The 18,540-nt window shown below is 39.6% G+C and overlaps 3 protein-coding genes across 5 annotated transcripts in view; 1 reads left to right on the top strand and 2 right to left on the bottom strand.

Annotated features, from left to right (window-relative positions):
• Positions 1–17,054, top strand: part of LOC115770359 (ankyrin repeat domain-containing protein SOWAHB) — a 37,808-nt gene extending 20,754 nt beyond the window's left edge. The window contains exons 4-11 of one of the 3 annotated variants that reach the window (XM_030715601.1): positions 5,735–5,747; positions 8,327–8,331; positions 12,735–12,824; positions 12,928–12,933; positions 13,598–13,670; positions 13,822–13,911; positions 16,046–16,072; positions 16,137–17,054. In XM_030715601.1, the coding sequence (XP_030571461.1) occupies positions 5,735–5,747; positions 8,327–8,331; positions 12,735–12,824; positions 12,928–12,933; positions 13,598–13,670; positions 13,822–13,911; positions 16,046–16,072; positions 16,137–16,804 (972 nt within the window). In that variant the 3' untranslated portion in view covers positions 16,805–17,054. Of the gene's footprint in view, positions 1–5,734; positions 5,748–8,326; positions 8,332–12,734; positions 12,825–12,927; positions 12,934–13,597; positions 13,671–13,821; positions 13,912–15,472; positions 16,073–16,136 lie in introns of those variants that run through there. The other 2 variants (XM_030715602.1, XM_030715603.1) reach the window with 2 other exon arrangements.
• On the bottom strand, positions 17,030–17,892 carry LOC115770360 (probable phosphomannomutase). The gene has a single exon (XM_030715604.1). The coding sequence runs from the start codon at positions 17,871–17,873 to the stop codon at positions 17,109–17,111; it is 765 nt and encodes a 254-aa protein (XP_030571464.1). The 5' UTR covers positions 17,874–17,892; the 3' UTR covers positions 17,030–17,108.
• A 359-nt stretch (positions 17,893–18,251) lies between these two features.
• On the bottom strand, positions 18,252–18,507 carry LOC115770361. The gene is made up of 2 exons (XM_030715605.1): positions 18,493–18,507; positions 18,252–18,427 (listed from the first exon to the last, which is right to left on the bottom strand). The coding sequence occupies exon 2, from the start codon at positions 18,421–18,423 to the stop codon at positions 18,274–18,276; it is 150 nt and encodes a 49-aa protein (XP_030571465.1). The 5' UTR covers positions 18,424–18,427; positions 18,493–18,507; the 3' UTR covers positions 18,252–18,273.
• Positions 18,508–18,540: the final 33 nt, after the last annotated feature.

Raw genomic sequence — 18,540 nt, 5'->3', positions numbered from 1 at the left:
TTGAGCTTGGGGACTCATGTGAGAAGTGGAATTTACATATAATTCCTGGAATAATATGTATTTAATGTATTCGTTAAAGGGAAACCTCAAACTCGAAACTAAACTGGCGATAAGATAAAGCTGTCTACGCTTTAAAAAAAATAAACAAAATAAAATAAAAATAATAAAAAATTCGCTGTAAAATTTAAATAACTCTTTTTGGTTGCAAAAGACCTTTTTGGGTGTGGATATACCTTTTGGGCAGCTTCAACTTGATTTAGCAGCCACACTTGATGATCTCAGATCTTTCAACGAAATGAAATTAACTATTCATATGCCACTTGCACGAGACCAGTTCATAAACTATAGAGGCCTATTAATGCTGTGCACAAAACAAGCCTCATTTGTCAAAGAAGGAATTGGGAAATACTTGAAACATATTAAGGGCTATCTTTGACTACTAAATAAACAAATCTAACTGGGCCATGTCCCAGATACAACTACAAGTTGTGTTATTTAAGCATTTATAAAGTAGTCAGAGCGTTTCTTAGTTGACATCCTGAGATAAAAATAAAACTCTCTGCTTAGTCACAGTTGACTGGGATGACATTTTTACTCCCAACAGGCCAATATTCAGCTTGCCGAAGATTTGAGCCAAATCTATTTTAAATAAAATTTGTGGAATTTTATGCAAGCCGTATTTAAGCTAAATCAGCTTGATCAACATGCAATGTGAGGAGTATGAAATATGGAAATATACATGAATAGCCACATGCAAATCTTATCCTTCTCTTTACCTACTCAGCGACACGTCTTGTAGGGCGTCATGCTTAGAGCACTTTAAGGCGCAGCTTGCCCTGCAGAATTTGCTTTAAGACATTTGACACGACAGGTCATTGAAACTGTCATGTAAATAGCTCAATTTGTGCTAAAATAATGTGGAAAAAGTTTATGAGTTTGTCAGCAAGGTGTCAGGACATGCTTTTCATCATCGTAATGGGAAAATATATATAAACAATAAGAGAGATTGATCCCTGACTAGCATGTGAACAGCAATATCAGCAATTAAGCCTTGCCCGTCAGACTGTACTCTGTTGAAAAATAAGATTCCTTAAAGCAAACAGAAATGATGGTCACATAAATTCAGTTTTCGGCCAATCGTCCTGATCAATGAAGAGTGAAGCACGCATTGAAAAGGAAAGAAAATAAAAATTGAAGGTGGAAATATCATGGAGTTAAGGAGATCGCAAGTTGTGGCTTTAATGTTGCAAGACGCATGTCTTGCAACTTAACATATCCGGCGCCTAAGCCTATCATGTGCCTGGCTAGCGCCCGATGCTGCCATTGATTGGCAGAAGGAGAGGGAGGCCAGAGGGAGGCCTGCATGTCTGGCGGCCGTATTAATAATTTTTCGCGAACGTTGCTTGATTTAGGGTGCATTTAAAGCGTGAACGACTGCATTAATAATTTCTTTTGCAATTTTATTGTGCATAAATTTCATTAATTTATAATTTTGTTTGATTTTTACTGCGACCAACAAGCCAGCAAAACCAACCCGCTGCTTCGCTCCAAAGGAGCATGTTGCGCCAATGTGTTTTGCTGCGCTTCTCGCATCGCTGACTGGGGGCATAAATTATTTGCCGTAGTTTTGGCAGGCGCCCGTTGACCGCGCGCTGCGTAGATTTTGCGATTGCGCACGAACTGAGCTGAGGGCTTATCCACACACTGTGAGCCGGCGTCGTCCTCTCGAACGAATCTCTGACCGCGCAGGCACAGCTCTCGTTGATGCTGCTCCGGCTGTTGCTGCTGCTGCTGCGGCTGCTGCTGTTGCCGCATGTTGCAGCTGTTGTTGTTGTTGTTGCTGTTACTGTTGCTGGATTTGTATTTGTTGCTTTTGATGTTTAGGCTCCATGCTTCATTGAGAAACTTATGCGGTTGTCGCTGTTGGTTGTTGCTGTGTGTTGTTGCTGTTGCTTGTTGCTGAATGCTGGTTGTGGCCAATGCAGAGAGGTCCTGCAGCTGTGCCCGGCATGTCGCCTGCCAATGTCTTCAGTTTGTGCCCGCGCAGTTAATTATAAAAGCTTGGACATTTTCAGCTTCGGTTTGTTTTCATTTCCAGATGCAGATTACATTATGATTTATGCAAAATAGTAAATGCGTCTGATGGCAACATGCGCCAGCCGACAGCCGCCAACTTGTGCTCCCTACCCCCACACACCCTACCCCCCCCCCCATGCCCCCTTCCCTCGCACCACTCTGTTTCCTCGCGCCTCCCTGTTTGTACTTGCATTGGCAATACTCCGCCGAGTTAGAAGACAATCTGACCGATTGTGCAGTGCAACGCCTACAAGCGTTATGCCAGCAAGTGCCTGCTGCCCCCTACCGCGGACCCTGTTATTCTAAGCCCCTAATTTCATTTATCGCCCCTTAAAACCAATCATAAACCCTGCGCATGGCCAAACCGAGGGACCTCTTGCGGCGCTTTCCCTGACGCAAATTCGTCGCACGGCACCGGCAATAAATCAGCAGCGCCATGAAGAGACCTCGTAAAAGTGCTTAAATTAATCATCCCATACGTGTATTTGTTATTCAGCTCGTAAGATTTTACGATGCCCCTGACCGCGGGGCACCTATATAGGCGCAACAGGTTGCCACCGCAACCGCCACCGCCAACGCCGTGTTATGTTTTCTAAGCGCCAGTCACAGTCAACGTGGCAGTTAGCAATATAACAATACCATGAGAAGCCAGTAAGATAGTACTAGTCAAGAGTAAACGACTGCATGATACTCTGCACTACAAACTGGTAGATATATCGCATACCATTAGCAAAACGAGGCTCGGCTTTTTAGGCATAACTCGAAGATTATAAAACCCAAATACGCCAAGCTTGATATATACAAATTAGGAACGTTAACCTATTTTGATACCTCACACATTCCTTCCAACATTGAGAAGTATAGAGAGTATAAAGGCACTCTTGCATTCCATATTTAAGCTTTGAAAACTTAAAGATCGAAATATAAACACCGCATATGCAAGCATACCGCATTTGTATAGGATGTATAGCCCAGGCCTTATGCAGACAGACAAGCACACTCACACACTTTGGCATACCCGACTTTGTACGCATGCAGGGTATAGCAGCAAGAATAACAACAAGCAGCGCAAGAGCTATATATCAAATCGTAAACTTAACTGTGCAATATTCGCAGGTATTTTGCATAACGAGAAATTCTTTGTCATCGCAGCTATTTGCTGTGCGGCACAGCCTCCAGAGCCCAAACCGTTGCATTATCAAGTGTGGAACATGTTGAGATAGTGCTCATGCACTTCTGGCATTCTGTGGCATGACACAGCGATGTTGCAGCACAGTGGTCAACTGTTTGGTTCTAAAACGTTCGTTGCTAAATTGCAAATGAAATTGCATCGTTATTACATGTTTCAGGGGCAGCGCAAATTAAATTCCATATGGAAAAGCAATCTTGCCCAGAGCCACACATGTGTATTTATGTATTTATTTTACACACAGATCTCCACTGATGGCCACATTCTACGCAGTACGTGACAATGGGTACGGCACACTGTTTTTCACTGGACAGGACAAGATGTTTAACAGCCAGGCCCAGAAATTCTATCGCCCAGAGAGCCAGAGAGTGAGACAGAAAGAGAGAGAGAGAGAGGTTTTACAATCGCTTTTAAATTAGTTTAGTGGCATTTAAGTTAATCGCCTACAAGGGAGCTAAAATTGTCGAAGCCAAAGAGCTACCCTGGACTGAACGTCCACTCAAAATTGGGCGAACGTGATTCGATTTTCAAGAAGCTGAAGCCTTTGTGCTCTCCCTTAATGGGAGGCTACCCCGTACTGCCGGCTGTACAGATAGTATTCATTCGCACACATACCCATTCAATTACTTATGAGTGGGTTAAATGCAGCAGCAGCAGCAAATTGAGTTGTGCATCATACTAAGAAGGAATAAAAACAAGAAAAAACGGTTACAGTCGGCACGCCGTACTTCAAATACCCTCGTAGACATAGGTCTTACGGTTTTAAAGATATGCGGAGAATTGAGAAGCTTTCAATTGTTGAGTTTGCTTAAGATAGTTTGAAAACCCAAAAAGTTCCTGACAATAACATATATTTTTATATATATGACTTAGTGGTCTGATCCGGCAGCTTCCGACATATATTCTGCTTGCAATAGAAACAGACAAACGGACATGGGCGTATCACCAAGGCTTTTAATACTGATCACGAATATCTGCATACTTTTTAGGAGCAGAATGCCCTCTTCTATGCGTTACACATTAAAAGACAAAATTATAAAACCCTCTAAAAAGTTATACCAAACGGAGATCCAAATAAAGCGGCTACTCGAAACGATGACAGGCAAGTCAAGGGCCATCGTGATATCATTTGAAGGAGCCGTGCATCTGTCCACCAGTTGGAGGAGAAGGTCTATGCATGTTGTATACTGTTTGCATAAATCTTACTGCCGCCTCCTCTGATAGCGATGCTTGTAATTAAATTGCGACACGGGCCAGCCAATGGCAGCTAATGGCGCCACAACATAGATCCCCAAGACAAACAACGAGCCCCCGCCACACACACACACATTCCCCCTTCCGTGCATGTGCAATTCATGACAGAGCGATGGGGACACGACCTGCGCCGCTGTCTCGGCAAGTACAGGGCACGTTTCTCAATGAAATTCCAGAGCGATCCCGAACGCTTCTGTGTGTTCCCGCGTTGTCTGGCCAGCCATCAAATATCAGCGTCTGAAAAAGCGATTCCCGGGCACAAGGGCGCCCGCAACTTGGGCGGCTTTGGGCAGCTACCGCGGCGGCGGCGACGGCGACAACACGAACAGGGCGCACTGGCCGCAGTCGCAGTCGCTGTTGCAGTCGCAGTTGCTTCTGCCACCACAGCAGTTAATTAATTCTGCATGAAATTTAAGGTTTTTGTGACCAGCCGCCCAGCTAGTGCATATATGGCAAGTCATTGTCGTCGCTCAGCCGCAGCTCTGGCGGTTCTGCACGTACAGAGCTTTGTCCCTCTGGCCGTATCTGTGCCGGTGGCTCTGGCTTTGGTTGTGACTGCCTTCCAATGTGAACTAATCAACGGACAACAATCTACCAACTGGACCCGCACCTCATCAGCCTCCCAAATCAAGTCATTAAGCTCGCCGAGTGCCAAATGGAGCAAATAACGCTGCAACTAGGCCGAATGTGCGTCATGGGAGTTCACAGATGGCAGTGCAAAAAAATCTCTCAATTAGTCAGACAATTAAATCAGCAATCGATTCCAAATGAATCCCGATTTCATTCATTTATTTCATACGTCAAATATTTTCTCGATTCTCCTTCTCATACGATCGATGCTTTACTAAATTGTTGATAAAAACGATAAAAGAGATACTGAAAGCGATTCCTATTTATCCGGGCCTTGTCAACATTTTAATTATTAATTAAATTTAATTTAATAATTAAAACAAGGATCGCCCTTCTATGCGATTTTCATAATCTTAAGCACGGCTTACAAATGTTGTTTCATTAAGAGGAGTGTATACACAATGGGGATATATTACATCTTCTCCGAACACTTTCTTTCATAGTACAATACAATACATAGAACAATCATTATGCATATGTAATATATTCTTATTAATTTCATATATAGATATATAGATAGTAAGAACTTGTCTGTCTCTGAGTTTACATATTAATAACCATAATTTTTTTATGATTTTTTTTCAGTGCCCAGCAACGGTAGGCTATAAACTTTACGATATTTTTACCTGAAAAATAATTTTTTTTATTTCTGCAGCTTATAGTATTTTCATATAAGTCCATTATATAAGAGATATAATAAAGTTGTGCAAATATCTTTGGACCAAATCAAACTAGGCTTAAGATTTAGAAAAGCTTGATTAACTTTTCGACTTCAGCTTGTTTTAGTTTCATATATAGTTTTGTGTAGCTCGTACGGGTTGGACTCTGTTCGGTCACCAAACAGTCAGTCAGTCGTTCAGTCAATCCGGACAAACAGTTTTATGCATAGAAGATATATGTCTGCCGTCGAGGGCATACCGAGCTTATCTAATAATAGAGGATACCTAATATGGTGCATATGCATTTTTGGTTATTTTTTGCGCGTTTTCCAACCTGTGTGCACATTATATGATAGTCTACTTTGTTTGTTAGATGTTTATCTTCAATCTGACCTTGTTAATTAAAGGTTTTTATACAAAATCCATAACAAAACTGAATGCAATATATACAGTTTTAATGGTCATAATACGTTTTGCGACAGCTCATATAAATGCATGAACTGTTAAATGTCGCCGACGGCTTTCAAAGAAAAAGAAAAGCAAATAAAAAATAAGTAAAATACAATAATTTAGCTTAACAACTTAATAACAAAACAAAAACACGTCACCTCGATCAGCGATCACCTGTTGCTAAACTACGGATCGGCGCTCGTCAGCCCCGAAGGCGACACCAGCTCTGACAGAAAACAACCCTCATCAGAAGGCAGGAGCCGAGGCAACGTGGGTTGCAAAAAGTGCAGCCACTGTTAAAGGATTCCACCTGTCCGCGAGTTTATCGATTGCCCCATTGACAAATGAGCCACTGTGAGCCGCTGTGAAACCAATTAAAGAATGGATCGCATAATGCAGATCCGCAGGAAGCATGCGGCCAGCAGCAGCATTTATCACAACTTATAGCCGACTTACGGGAACTAGAACTAATTGGACCACGGGCTGATTAACGCGTAAAAGAAAGTGGAGAATTCTATAAATCATGATTGCAGTCGGATTATAAGTATCAGAGCATTGATCCAATACAGACAGCGGAGTGCGACTGCGACTGCGACTGCGACTAATTAGAGACCACTCCCCATGAAGCACGAGCACCTGCCTAAACTCTGGCCATCATTAATAATTCAGAGCCAGAGCTGTGGCGGCGAGCTGTGGTAGGGAGACTCGCTCGGCAGACTTATTCGGGCGAACGCATAATAACCACGATTAAAGCAAGCAAGGCTCATTGTCGGTTAAATGACAAGTTTTGACAACTTGTGAAACGACAAGTGGTCACTGCCAATGGACAGCAGCAACAACAACAACAGCAGCGGAAGACATGCGAGCAAGCGCACACTTGCCCAGAAATGAATGGTCGAAGGGAGGGAGTCTAACCAGCGACCCAGTTAAATTAATAATCCGCATAATTGGAGAACTTAACTCGCAAGGGAAATGGCCAAGGAGCATGGTGGCGACAAAAAGAGCGTTATTTGCTTTGCGCTTAATATATCATTTAGATTGTTTGCCAAAGATAGCCGCGTAGCGAGGACTTTTGCTGTCATTATTATTGTTTTTACTCTTGTCTTTTTTTTTCCTGTTCGTTTTATCAAGCTGTCCGATTATTATTGTTGTTTGGTTTCGATTCCATGTAGCATGGGGTGCGTACGCATTGCCAAGTTAGCATGCTGCTCTGGAAATTAGCCGGTGTTTTTTTACCTTTTTTGATTAGGTCTGCGGAAGCATAATTTCTAATCAATTTAGTTAATCTGCACTTTAGATATTTGAACTTAGGCATAAAGAGAAAATAATTGCATCAGTTTCACATTCGTGTTCGGTGCGCTTGTTTTCATTATCCTGAGAACTAGCACACCTTTCATCTACTACAGGTATTCAATTGTCGTGTTCTATATTCTTGATTTACTCCATATTGATATTGCGTGTGTAAACTTTACTCCTGGGAGCTGTACGCAAATTATTTGTTTTAGGTAAATTCGGTTATATTATATTATCGGTGATAAACTGAACATTTGAGAATATTTGCAAAGCAATAATGTCACAGAAATATTCGAATTTTTATATTGCAGAATTCAGAGTATTTCCCTTTTTGGCTATCTGAATACAACACATTTTTAAGGGTATGGCTTTTGGTATTTAAGCAGATTTAGATAAGTAGTATATTTATTAAATTTTCTTTAAGATCGGACTATAAACTCCGAGGTTGATCTAAAAAACATTAACTATTGTGAGTTATTTAGGAATGAAGAAGCAGATTTTAGAATAATTTCATATTGGTATTAACGCACATTTAGATGCTAAGATCAGACTATAAAAACCGAAGTTAATCAAGAAAGCATTAACTTCAATGTATGGAAAAGGGAAGAACCACGGCAAATTGAGGAAGTCCAGATTTGAGAAGATTTACGTTTGCACAACTTTATTATAGCCCATATTATGTCGCCATTATAAAAAAGCTTTTAGATAATTATCTAACTGTCATCTAGCTAATATCATAAATCATATTTGTTTTGCCTAATTTGATCTGGTAAATGTTATGTTTTTTTGAATGAGCGATAATAATCTCTTACAATTAAGATGAAATTAATCATATACTTTTTCTTTTTATGAACCACCCGTTTGATGTATGTCAACATGAATTGCTCAACTATAATATCAGGGTGTAAGTATTGTGAAATTTTTGAATAGTTCCATTTTGGGTAAAACAAATAAAAATAACAGAAACAATTAAATTCTCATTACCGCAAGAATATGTACGTTTTTTGGCTAGCTGCTGTCCTTGAAACTTTAATGAATAGTTAGACTAAGCGAACCGGGCCATGAAATTGTCGAGCGGACGGACTCGTGTAAGCGTGTTGTGATAAATGAATTTCTCAAACAATTGACACCCACTTAAATGTCTTTAAAAGTTCACTTCGCTCACTTTGACGATCTGCAGATCGGATCTGAAATTCGAGCGACCCGGGCCGACAGCCTTAATTACAACCAGCAAAATACATGTTAAACATGACATTTTTTATGTGCCGGCGATCGATCAAAACGACAGCTTCTGGATAGCGACGCTCAATGTGCCAAAAGATTCCAGTTCCAGGTCCGCCAGGAGGCCTACTGCTACAGGTCGACTCGATCTACAGGTCGACCAGGTCTACAGGTCTGCGTGGCAGCTCGTGTCTTATCAACGTAATATCGAATTTCGATCAAAACGCCTTCGAGCGACTTCTTGTTGCACTCGCACAGGCGCGCTCGACTTTTTGGCGCAAAACCGAACGTAACGATATGAACGGCAGCCACTGTTGCCAGCCCACATTCCAGCTCACATGACCCTCATTATCATAGTTGGCACCATTAGGGGAACATAATTTTTGCGCACTGACCAGTATCCTACATACGAGGACACTCACTGGACAGGACTGAACTTGAACTGGGCTCATGTGCATCTGCCAGTAATTGCCGTTGAGACTTGACAGTGTATTATTAAATTGTTAAGGCGAAATGGCAGCTCTACTTGAGAGCTATATTTAGCAGTTAATAACAGCTAAAGCTCAACTAGTTGCATAATCTTGTTAACTATTTGCTGTTTGTCAGTTTGTGTTTTGCGTAAGGAATTCATTTTACAATTTATATCTAGTTAATTGTGATAAATTCATTTATTTTTCTTCTTTTCCTCTTTCATGTACCTATTCCGGAAAAATTCACACGTGCGTTTCCCAGTATGTAAGTATGCCAAAAATCAATTTCGAAAAAATATTATTGTAATTATTGTAATAAAAAACCACGGCGAGGGCTTAAGAATGGTTGTAGGGGTTTTACTCAATACTTTCTAAACCTCATGTGTGTAAAATACTAGGCTATTCGTTGTGGATAATTTAGTTATTCCTATTATTATAGCTCTATTAATAATATATTCTGGTATGAGAGTAGAAGGGCTGGTCGTAGAAAGTATATACTTCTTGGTTATTTATTTTATTGGTCGACAAAACTAGTGTCAAGCTAAGTACTTAACACATTAGAATAGAAAACTTAAAAACAAATAGCCTAATCAGAAGACAAATATTTATTATATCCTCACCGACACGATGGAGGTATTTATTTATGAACTGAAATTAGAGTATTACTGAAATTTGATAACAGTTTGTACACAAGGTTATATAGCGCCATTTCTAATAGGAAATCGACCGTTTTAAAAAAATATACAAAAACTAATTGTTTTTCCAAATATTAAACAAATATTATCCAGTGCCTATAATAGAGATATCATAGAGAGCATAGTACTTGTTGGATTTTCTTATAAATTGTATTCATTTATTTATTATATATTAAGTTTCTGTTAGCTAAACTTAAAGATAAACAACTTTGATAATAGAGTATGAAAATAGTGCTGAGATTTGGTCACAGTTTGTACAGAGTTGTTGCAAGTTGGTGCAAGTGTTTGGCTGGCTTGTGAGTTGCAGATAATCATCGCAAATTGTTATCTTGGTTTTCAATCATCTATTGTCATGATCCAGATGAGCACATACCATCGCATTTTTACCATATCGGATTCCAGCTGTGACACCTTCACTACTGCTTTGCACTTTGGGACGAAACGAGTGACAAATATTTTGACCATCCTTTTATGATCGTGAGGCAGTATAAGAAGGACCATGGGCGCTGCAACTGGTTGTCTCACGACCTGGACATGGTAGTTGGTACACCATGCTCCATACTCCTGGCATTCCTTCACAATGCGTTTGCAGCAGCAGCAGCTGGATTCCCTTCGGCGATCGCCAACACTGTCGGATGCCTCCACGACTTGGTAGCCTGCTCTAGAGAGCAAATCGCTCTGTTTGTTTCTCGAAGGCAAATACAATGCCACAAACTGAACGAGACGCAAGAATTTATGGCATTTCACTGTCAGAGACGCAGAATTTCTGTCCCTTGCCACCATTAATGGAATGGACAATAAATTTAAACGTGCAGACGGACAACATGCCATATGTAAAGAGGCTGTAGCCAACCTGAGCCGAGAGCCAAGAGCCAAGCCTGTGTGGAAGCGACATTCACGAAATGGCCAAAATCGCTTCTCTTCTTGCTTTGCGCGTGAGACGATTTGTAAATCCGTAGCCGATGTTTGCATTCTGTCATATGACAAAGCGATAATCAGCCTCATGACTTCACACCTCATTTGAATAATTATCGGCAGCCTATTAATCACAGCATCGATTCTAGGTTCTTTGATATTCTTCCACTCCTAAACATCTGAATCAAAAGCCTGCACTTAGAGCCACAAACTCCTTGTCGAATAGCCTTAAGCGTAACGTTACGTCGACCACAAATCAAATGCTAGTAGGAAAAGCGTTTTAACCAAATAAATAAGCATCATTAATCAAATTTACTCGACAATGAAATACTGTGTTCTCAGGTGTACTTTGAAGGACTCTCTCTGTTACAAATGCCCATTGAAATAGGAAAATTATGATATGCGGTAGTTGTGCAATTGTAACATGCTTAAATTTAGCTAGTTACTTGCTGAAAACTAAAAGCAGATATCTTAAATGCCTTACAGTAAACGCTATCATGTTGAGATCAGCAGAGAATTCGATATACTCAGTAGTCCGTACTAAAGATGGGCTCATAGGTCACAGACCCGGAAGAATCAGACCTTAAGGTTAATTCTCTTGCGGCCTTATGGGAACATTGCAACTATTCTTAGCAAAATCTATTAACTAAAACCCAATACAATTTTTATACCAAAAATTTCTTGCTTAATGCAAGAAGCTCCTCGCCGCAAGATTTAAAAAATTCTGCTTCGGTTATATTTAAGTCCACATTCCAAGTTCATGCTGGGCTTGGACTCAAAAATGAGTCCTAATTTTATTATAGATTAGATATGGATAGGCGCACAGAGCACCTCAATTATGCTCGCTTTTTTTAATTTTTATTAAATACATTGAGTTTTTAAGCCAAGTTTAATCGACAAAACAACTTCATATATGAAAATAAAAGGTATATATAGAGGCAAAAAAAAAGTGTATTAGCGACACTTTAGCTAAATAATACATATCGTAAATCGGCACACACATTGTTGATAAGATAGTCGGAGCTGTTGTTGTATGCGGCTTCTGTTCGTGAACATTTCTCAGCGAAATGCTAAGACAATGGATGAGATTAAATGCCAAGGAGTGCAGATTAAGATGCATCGACAGCAATAGTAGCTACATATGTATCTCAGCATTCGCTGGGCAGTCCGTTTGGCCTGGTACCGGGGCTGACTGCATCTTTAACTGGGAGACACAAAACAAATTTCCCTTGAAAAGAATTACATACCGATCGGCAGCGGGAATTGGCTGAAACTCTATTTGTATCTGCCCCCGATTTCGTTGTTGCCCGCGGCTGCTGCCCCATGTGCCCCTTGTGCCCGATGCCGCTGCCTCTGTCTCTGTCTCAACTTGTTTGTCGCTGTTGCTGTTCAAAAAGTGACCGTCTTCATTGTCAACACATGGCTGTGGTACGTAGCATTGCTGTGGCAAACAATTCTATAGAAAATCATCGTGCACTCGCGGCGATCTTACAGTTCAGAGCCTTCAGAGCCTTATCTGAGCGGCCCGAATCGTTGCGCCTTACTAAATTATTATGTTAACATGAAAATAATTGAGGCAAGAGGCATTCGGCAGTGGCTGGCCAATTTATTTATATCGTATAATCTTCAGCCTGGAATCCTTGTTTTTCTCCAGCTTCCTTTTTTTTTGGTTTATGTTTTTTTGGTGGCCAGCGACAGCAATTGATGATCGAACAAATAGTTCCAGAAGTGCGGCAGATTGCAACAGCGACGCCCTGCTGCTTGTTAGTCTTGTCTCCGAGCCAAAAGCTTATGAATATATGTGTATATATACTTATAAAATAAACCATTGTACAGCTATCGATTAGTCAGTTAACTAATTAAAGGCTTTTGTGTTTTCCAGACCGCCTTACACTGGGCTGCCAAGCATGGCAATGAGGATGTGGTCAAGTTAATTGCTGGCACCTATAAGGCGGATGTTAATGCCAAGACGGTAACGATTTGCAATAATCAACTAGAATTTGTAAATATTTAAATTTGGCATTTCCATTTCATGTCCATATCCATTTGCCAACTGTCGACATATTGGGCTCTAGCATGGGGTAAGTGTATTTTCTGTTTCTTGCATATATTGAAATACATTTAATAATATACGAAATCGGACTGATTGCCTTGTCACAATCACGCGAAAATCTGCGTCACATGTCACACGGCAAACACTTCTTTAACCCTTTCCTTCTCGTCCCTTCCCATGGGGTGGGGGCACAGCCGGGCTGTGACAAATCGTGACGAGCAAATCCAATTGTGGCAACAACATGCCCAAGCCTCGAGTCCTTTTCTACGGTTTTATGCATGCGAGTTTACACAATTTTAAATTGAACCGTGCCTTGTTTCAAACAAATTAAATTCTCTCAAATGTTTTTCAACTGTCATTCGCCAAAACAGAGACAAAGTGAATTGTCAATCACGACGGCGAATGTGTTACATTCAATTTGATATGAATTTCCAACCGATTTGATACGCATTTTTACAAAAGGTTCAAAGTTCTGCAGCTCAACTTTAAACCATATTTTATTCCATATTTGTCAACTATTTGGTATGATTTTAAAGAGCAACAAAAAATAGTGTTGAAACTAAGATTTAAAGTTTTTGTTGGGCTGCAAATTTATAAAATACGAGCAATAAATTGAGATATATCTCAATTATCAATGGCAAAACTTACCCAATTTAAAGATATTAGTTAAGATCTATATACTCTTTTTATAGGGATATACACCGCTTCATTTGGCTACTCAATTCGGAAGACAAAATATATACGAACTACTATGGAATGTTTACAGTACGTATTCCAATTATATTGATCCATGAACGACAATCAAAATGTGTTGAATGTATTGAATATATCATCAGAATGGTTAAGATATATATATGAGAATGCATATCAGTCTTCTGATAGATTAGATTAACAAATCTCTTTCAAACTCCTTCAGAGGCCAATCGGGACATTATGGATTGGAGTGGAAATAAGCCATTGGACTACAGTCGCCAGCGGCCCAGTGTTTCGGCCTCAACGTGCAGTAGTGAGTATCAAAAGTATTTCCTCGGCACGGAGCTAAACAACAACTACCATCTGGGATACCAGCACATTGAGAGCCCGCTCTCGAGCGCTGGCAATGGGATCATGGGCGGCACACTCGGCAGCGCACTGACACGCGGCAAAAAGCGCTCTCAAATGCGCTACGCCACCGTCAGCAGTGGCTCAGGTGGGGGCACTGTGACTCGCACTCAATCCCTGATGACATCGGGTTCATATCGGCGCTACAAAAAGCCATCTGTCCAGTCTCTGTTGTTTAAAGAGTCGAATGAGGACAGCGACTCGGAGCCAACGCCGAGAAGCAAACGGGACGCAAACGTGGCAACTGATCAGCCCGATGAGGACAAATTGGAAATGCTAGAGAGCGAATCCCACGAGCGCAAGTTGCGCAGTGCCCCCACTCGGCGCAAGGAGAGCTTTTTGCGTAAAACATTTCGGTCAGCTGCCGGTGCGAGCCGACCCCCAAAAGATGTTGTTACTAACCAATCTACCTAAACTATCCAAGCATGTGCCAATTAACCAGCTTATGTATTTACTATCTAACTTAACAAAGGGTAGCAAAAAACAACTGTATACGAATACGAATTCTTGTTGATAGCTTTGAACTATTAACAACAATTCTTTCTTGATGAAAAATATACATATTTTATTATACACACAGCTTGTTAAGCACTTAATATTAACAAATTAATGCTATACACTTACCCAGTTTTTTTTTGTACGCCCTTTTTATAAGAAAAAATGTATCATAGCCCCTTCAATTTATTAACCAAATTGCACCTGAAAACCTTTTTAAAAAAATATACTTTTAAGCTAACATAAAATATGTTTATTGGTTATCTGAAAGTTATATTATATAACAATCAAATATTCAGATATATATATATTAAAGTTTTAACTGTACACACTGTTATTAGCATCAATGAAACTTTTATTAAAATAACAAAATATATATATATATATAGAATACATTAAAAAACTTGGCAAATGCTTTTAGTAGATGTTATATTAGTCTGATCTTAAGCGAAATCTGTCAACTAGTTAAACATCGTGTTAAACATATAATAATCGAATTTGTTGTAACTATTTAAACAAGCAACGTACACAATTCAAACTAGAAGGTAGCTGCTGATATATATGTGTGTACCTATATAAAACTGATTTCGTTATGCAGCACAACTAGATAAACTAGAGCGTAACTGCTTATACTATGTGCTTAGATATATCTACAGGTTCAGTTACTACTAAGTAATACAGTTCTAATTGGCTTCACCGGAGTTTATTAATTGATTAACAATTTTGCTAGTTCTAGCAATAAACAAAATAATCCATGTTGGGAACATACATATCCAGTACTTAATGTTTTATAATACATCAATTTATTTTTTACTTAAACGGTATTAACCCTGCATGTCAGCAAGTTTACAAACCAAAAAAAAAAAAAGAACATCAGCAGCAATTGATTTAATTGACATTAAATTCCGCAAGACATTCCTTTTAATTGCATGTTTATCTGATTTTTCTTAACTGAATCACGTCCATATCAGTTGAATTAATGGCAAGGCTGCCGCTGCATTAAGTATTTCGTATTTAAGTTCTCAACTATCTTAACTGGGGAACTCCTCTATTTATTTTCATCATTGCAACGTGTAGAAATTCAAGCGATGCGGCACAGCGGCGGACACAACGGAACCTGGAGGCAGGTTGACTTAACTAAAGAATTTGAATGTTTGCAATCAATTAATGTTCAATAAAATGTTTGTTCGTTTTATCAATTCCGCTTGTTATTATGTATATATATATATTATAATTTTTGCAAATTTTTTCAAAGCATTGTAAAAACAAAACAAAAAAACAACAACACGCTAACGCTTTTTGTAGTATCCTTGAGTTTTTTATTTGAAAGCATTTGATTTTGATGCCTGTTATTCTTATTTATTTATTTGGTAAGTTTTTCTTTTAACGAATTCCTTAATCGCACAATCATTTGTCCTTAAGAAAAGAGCTACTAACTAATATTTAGTTGACATATTTTCATTTTAATTATAACAGCATGTGCATGTGAAGTCTTTATTTAACACAAATAATTAAATATCTCTTTTCGTATCCAATCTTTGCAGAAATCAAAGCGCGAAAAAAGCATACAAGTAAGTGAATTTTTATTTACTTAATTAAATTCATTTAAATTTGATAGTTGTTATTTTGTTGCAGTCGAAAAAGATTTGGGATTCCTGCGGATTGGTTCACTGAATGTCCGAGTAAAGAAAACAACCGAAGCGTTCAGCAACTTCTTGGGAGTGGGCAATGGCAGTGTCCCGATGCCGTATGGACCTGGCGGAGCCATAGAAGTAGGTCGCCATCACCAGCGAACTCACCGTCACCCTCATCAGCGTCATCATCATCATGCCAATGGTACGACACGGGATCGACCTCCGAATCAGAGAGCATCGGTGACAATACCATACGGGTCGAGTAATATAGTGGGCTCCAGATCAAGTGTTCCAACCAACAGGAATATATATGACGCTGTTCACAAGTCTTGGGGCTCAGCGGACAATATAACACAACGTTCCGAGAATTTGATGCCACCACCAAAATCGGTTGATTACGTCTCAAAGCGCTACAGAACTTCAAAACGATCCTCTTATGCCTCCAATGCCACAGACTCACCGCGGGATTCCATCTGTTCATCCAATTCCAGCTCAAATCTTAATACCGGCTACAGCAGCATGCCCACAACCCCAAATCAAATACGTGCTCCAAAGAGTATTGGTTCGACACTCAACGTGGATTCGGACTCCGATTCCGCATGTGGCTTCGACTCAAACTGGTCTGTCAATGACGGAAATTCAATCAACAATAATGTATTAAAATCCTAATCATTGCATATTCCTTTATAAAGTATACCAATAATTCTTTGTGAGACACTATTAGATATAAGAACAATTGTATTCCAAGCGATATTCAGATTTAAATTGATTTGTTTTTGCGCAGACTATATAAACAGAAACTCAGTTGGCACATATGCGAAATAAATCGTGTTCTTATCGAGAGGCCTTAAAAAAATACAAATATATTCATGTGGCCGTTGCATATTGAAGCAAATATATTGATTAATTTTTTACAGAATATACATCATAAAGTAAATTGTTTTGATTTGGAATTTTATAAATGCGTTAGCCATCAAATGTTGAGCAGCTCGCTTAGTATTCGCATGGTATCGTGTGGTGTATTGACCTTATGTCCTTGAAGGCGAGGATCAGTATAGATCTCGTAATCATTGCCACCTGGTTCTGTTTTGTCGCCAAAGAAATGGATCTCTTTGAACTTATGGTGGGCTTCGATATGGCGCAGACAGAAGGTTTTGTCCCAACCGTGCGGGAACACATCGAAGCTTATCTGACCACCAATACTGTAAGTAAGATCGATGTCTGCGAACTCCTCTTTAAGCTTTGCAATCATTTTCTTTCTAATCTGGTGTTTGTCATCGTAGGCCGCAAACATGTTGCGCTCCTCCCGGGTGCATTGACGACCGATCGGGCAGACGTTCATCATTCCATTGCGGAACTCAATAAACGTTCCTCGTTTAATGGGTAATTCCAGTTCAGATAAATAACGCAGCACATAGTTGATAAATCTCTGTAAAGTTGACTCTCCCAAATGCTGTATAATGTTTTGTTTGCCCACTTCCTTGCCACCTTCTATTTGTACCAGGCCATTTTCAGGGAATATAAAGTCGAATTCATTCAGTATCTTCTTGCCATTTAGCTGCTCAAACATTTTCTCCAGATCAGATCCACCGACGATTCCAATCGTTGCCCGTGGTTTCACCTTTGTGTAAAAGAACTCCTCGAATTCCGGCTGCACCACCGAACGGGGCATGGTCAAGGTTCCATCCACATCGAAGAGTAGCAAAATATCCTCTCGTTTTTTAGTGGCTGTCGACATTCTTAAAACCTGTGACTGTTATCAAACACAGAGGAAAAGTCACCTGTGTCGCACAAAATTGACCACGTATGTGCCTGTAAAAGTTCGCTGGAATCAGCTGTTTGCTGGAACTGATAACAATTAATAGCCGGCAGTAATGTCAACGCTTCGTGTTTTCCCTATTTGAGCGCAATCAAAACTACAATTTATAAAAACTAATTTCAAACAATATTTTCTATTTAATTACAAAAATCGAGAGACGCACCTTTCATTGTGGCCAAATAATAAATAAGTGTGTAAAATTTGCTACGCGTTTAGCAACAGCTGTTCGTGTTTATTGCATGCCCAGCATGTATGGATTAATTAACATATGCATGACGGTGTGAGTAAATTAATACAAGTCGGTTTTAACAATATTAAGTTATGTTGTGCGTTTGGCTCTTTCTTGCAGCGATTTATATTTTTGAGTATTTATCATGGGGTCCACGATAACCGGGTATAAAGTTATTCCAATTGCTCCAACTATGCACGATACAAAGCCAACAAATCTCCACCCGCGTAAGACTGCCATTCTTCTGCAAGACAGAATTTGTTTAATTCTTAAATGTTTTTACAATTCACGATTATAAAACAAAAACACCTGCTCTTAATATAAATTGCCTAAAAAATACCAAACGCCGCCAAAAAT

The sequence above is a fragment of the Drosophila novamexicana genome, unplaced genomic scaffold (assembly GCF_003285875.2).
Source record: "Drosophila novamexicana strain 15010-1031.04,08,12 unplaced genomic scaffold, DnovRS2.1 tig00004555-arrow-pilon, whole genome shotgun sequence".
Taxonomy (NCBI): domain Eukaryota; kingdom Metazoa; phylum Arthropoda; class Insecta; order Diptera; family Drosophilidae; genus Drosophila; species Drosophila novamexicana.
Note: the sequence above shows the minus strand (reverse complement) of the source record. Positions and strands in the feature narration are given on the sequence as shown.

Coding starts and splice junctions, on each gene's coding strand:
- LOC115770360 (XM_030715604.1), bottom strand. CDS start 17,873: ATGTCGACAGCCACTAAAAAACGAGAGGATATTTTGCTACTCTTCGAT.
- LOC115770361 (XM_030715605.1), bottom strand. CDS start 18,423: ATGGCAGTCTTACGCGGGTGGAGATTTGTTGGCTTTGTATCGTGCATA.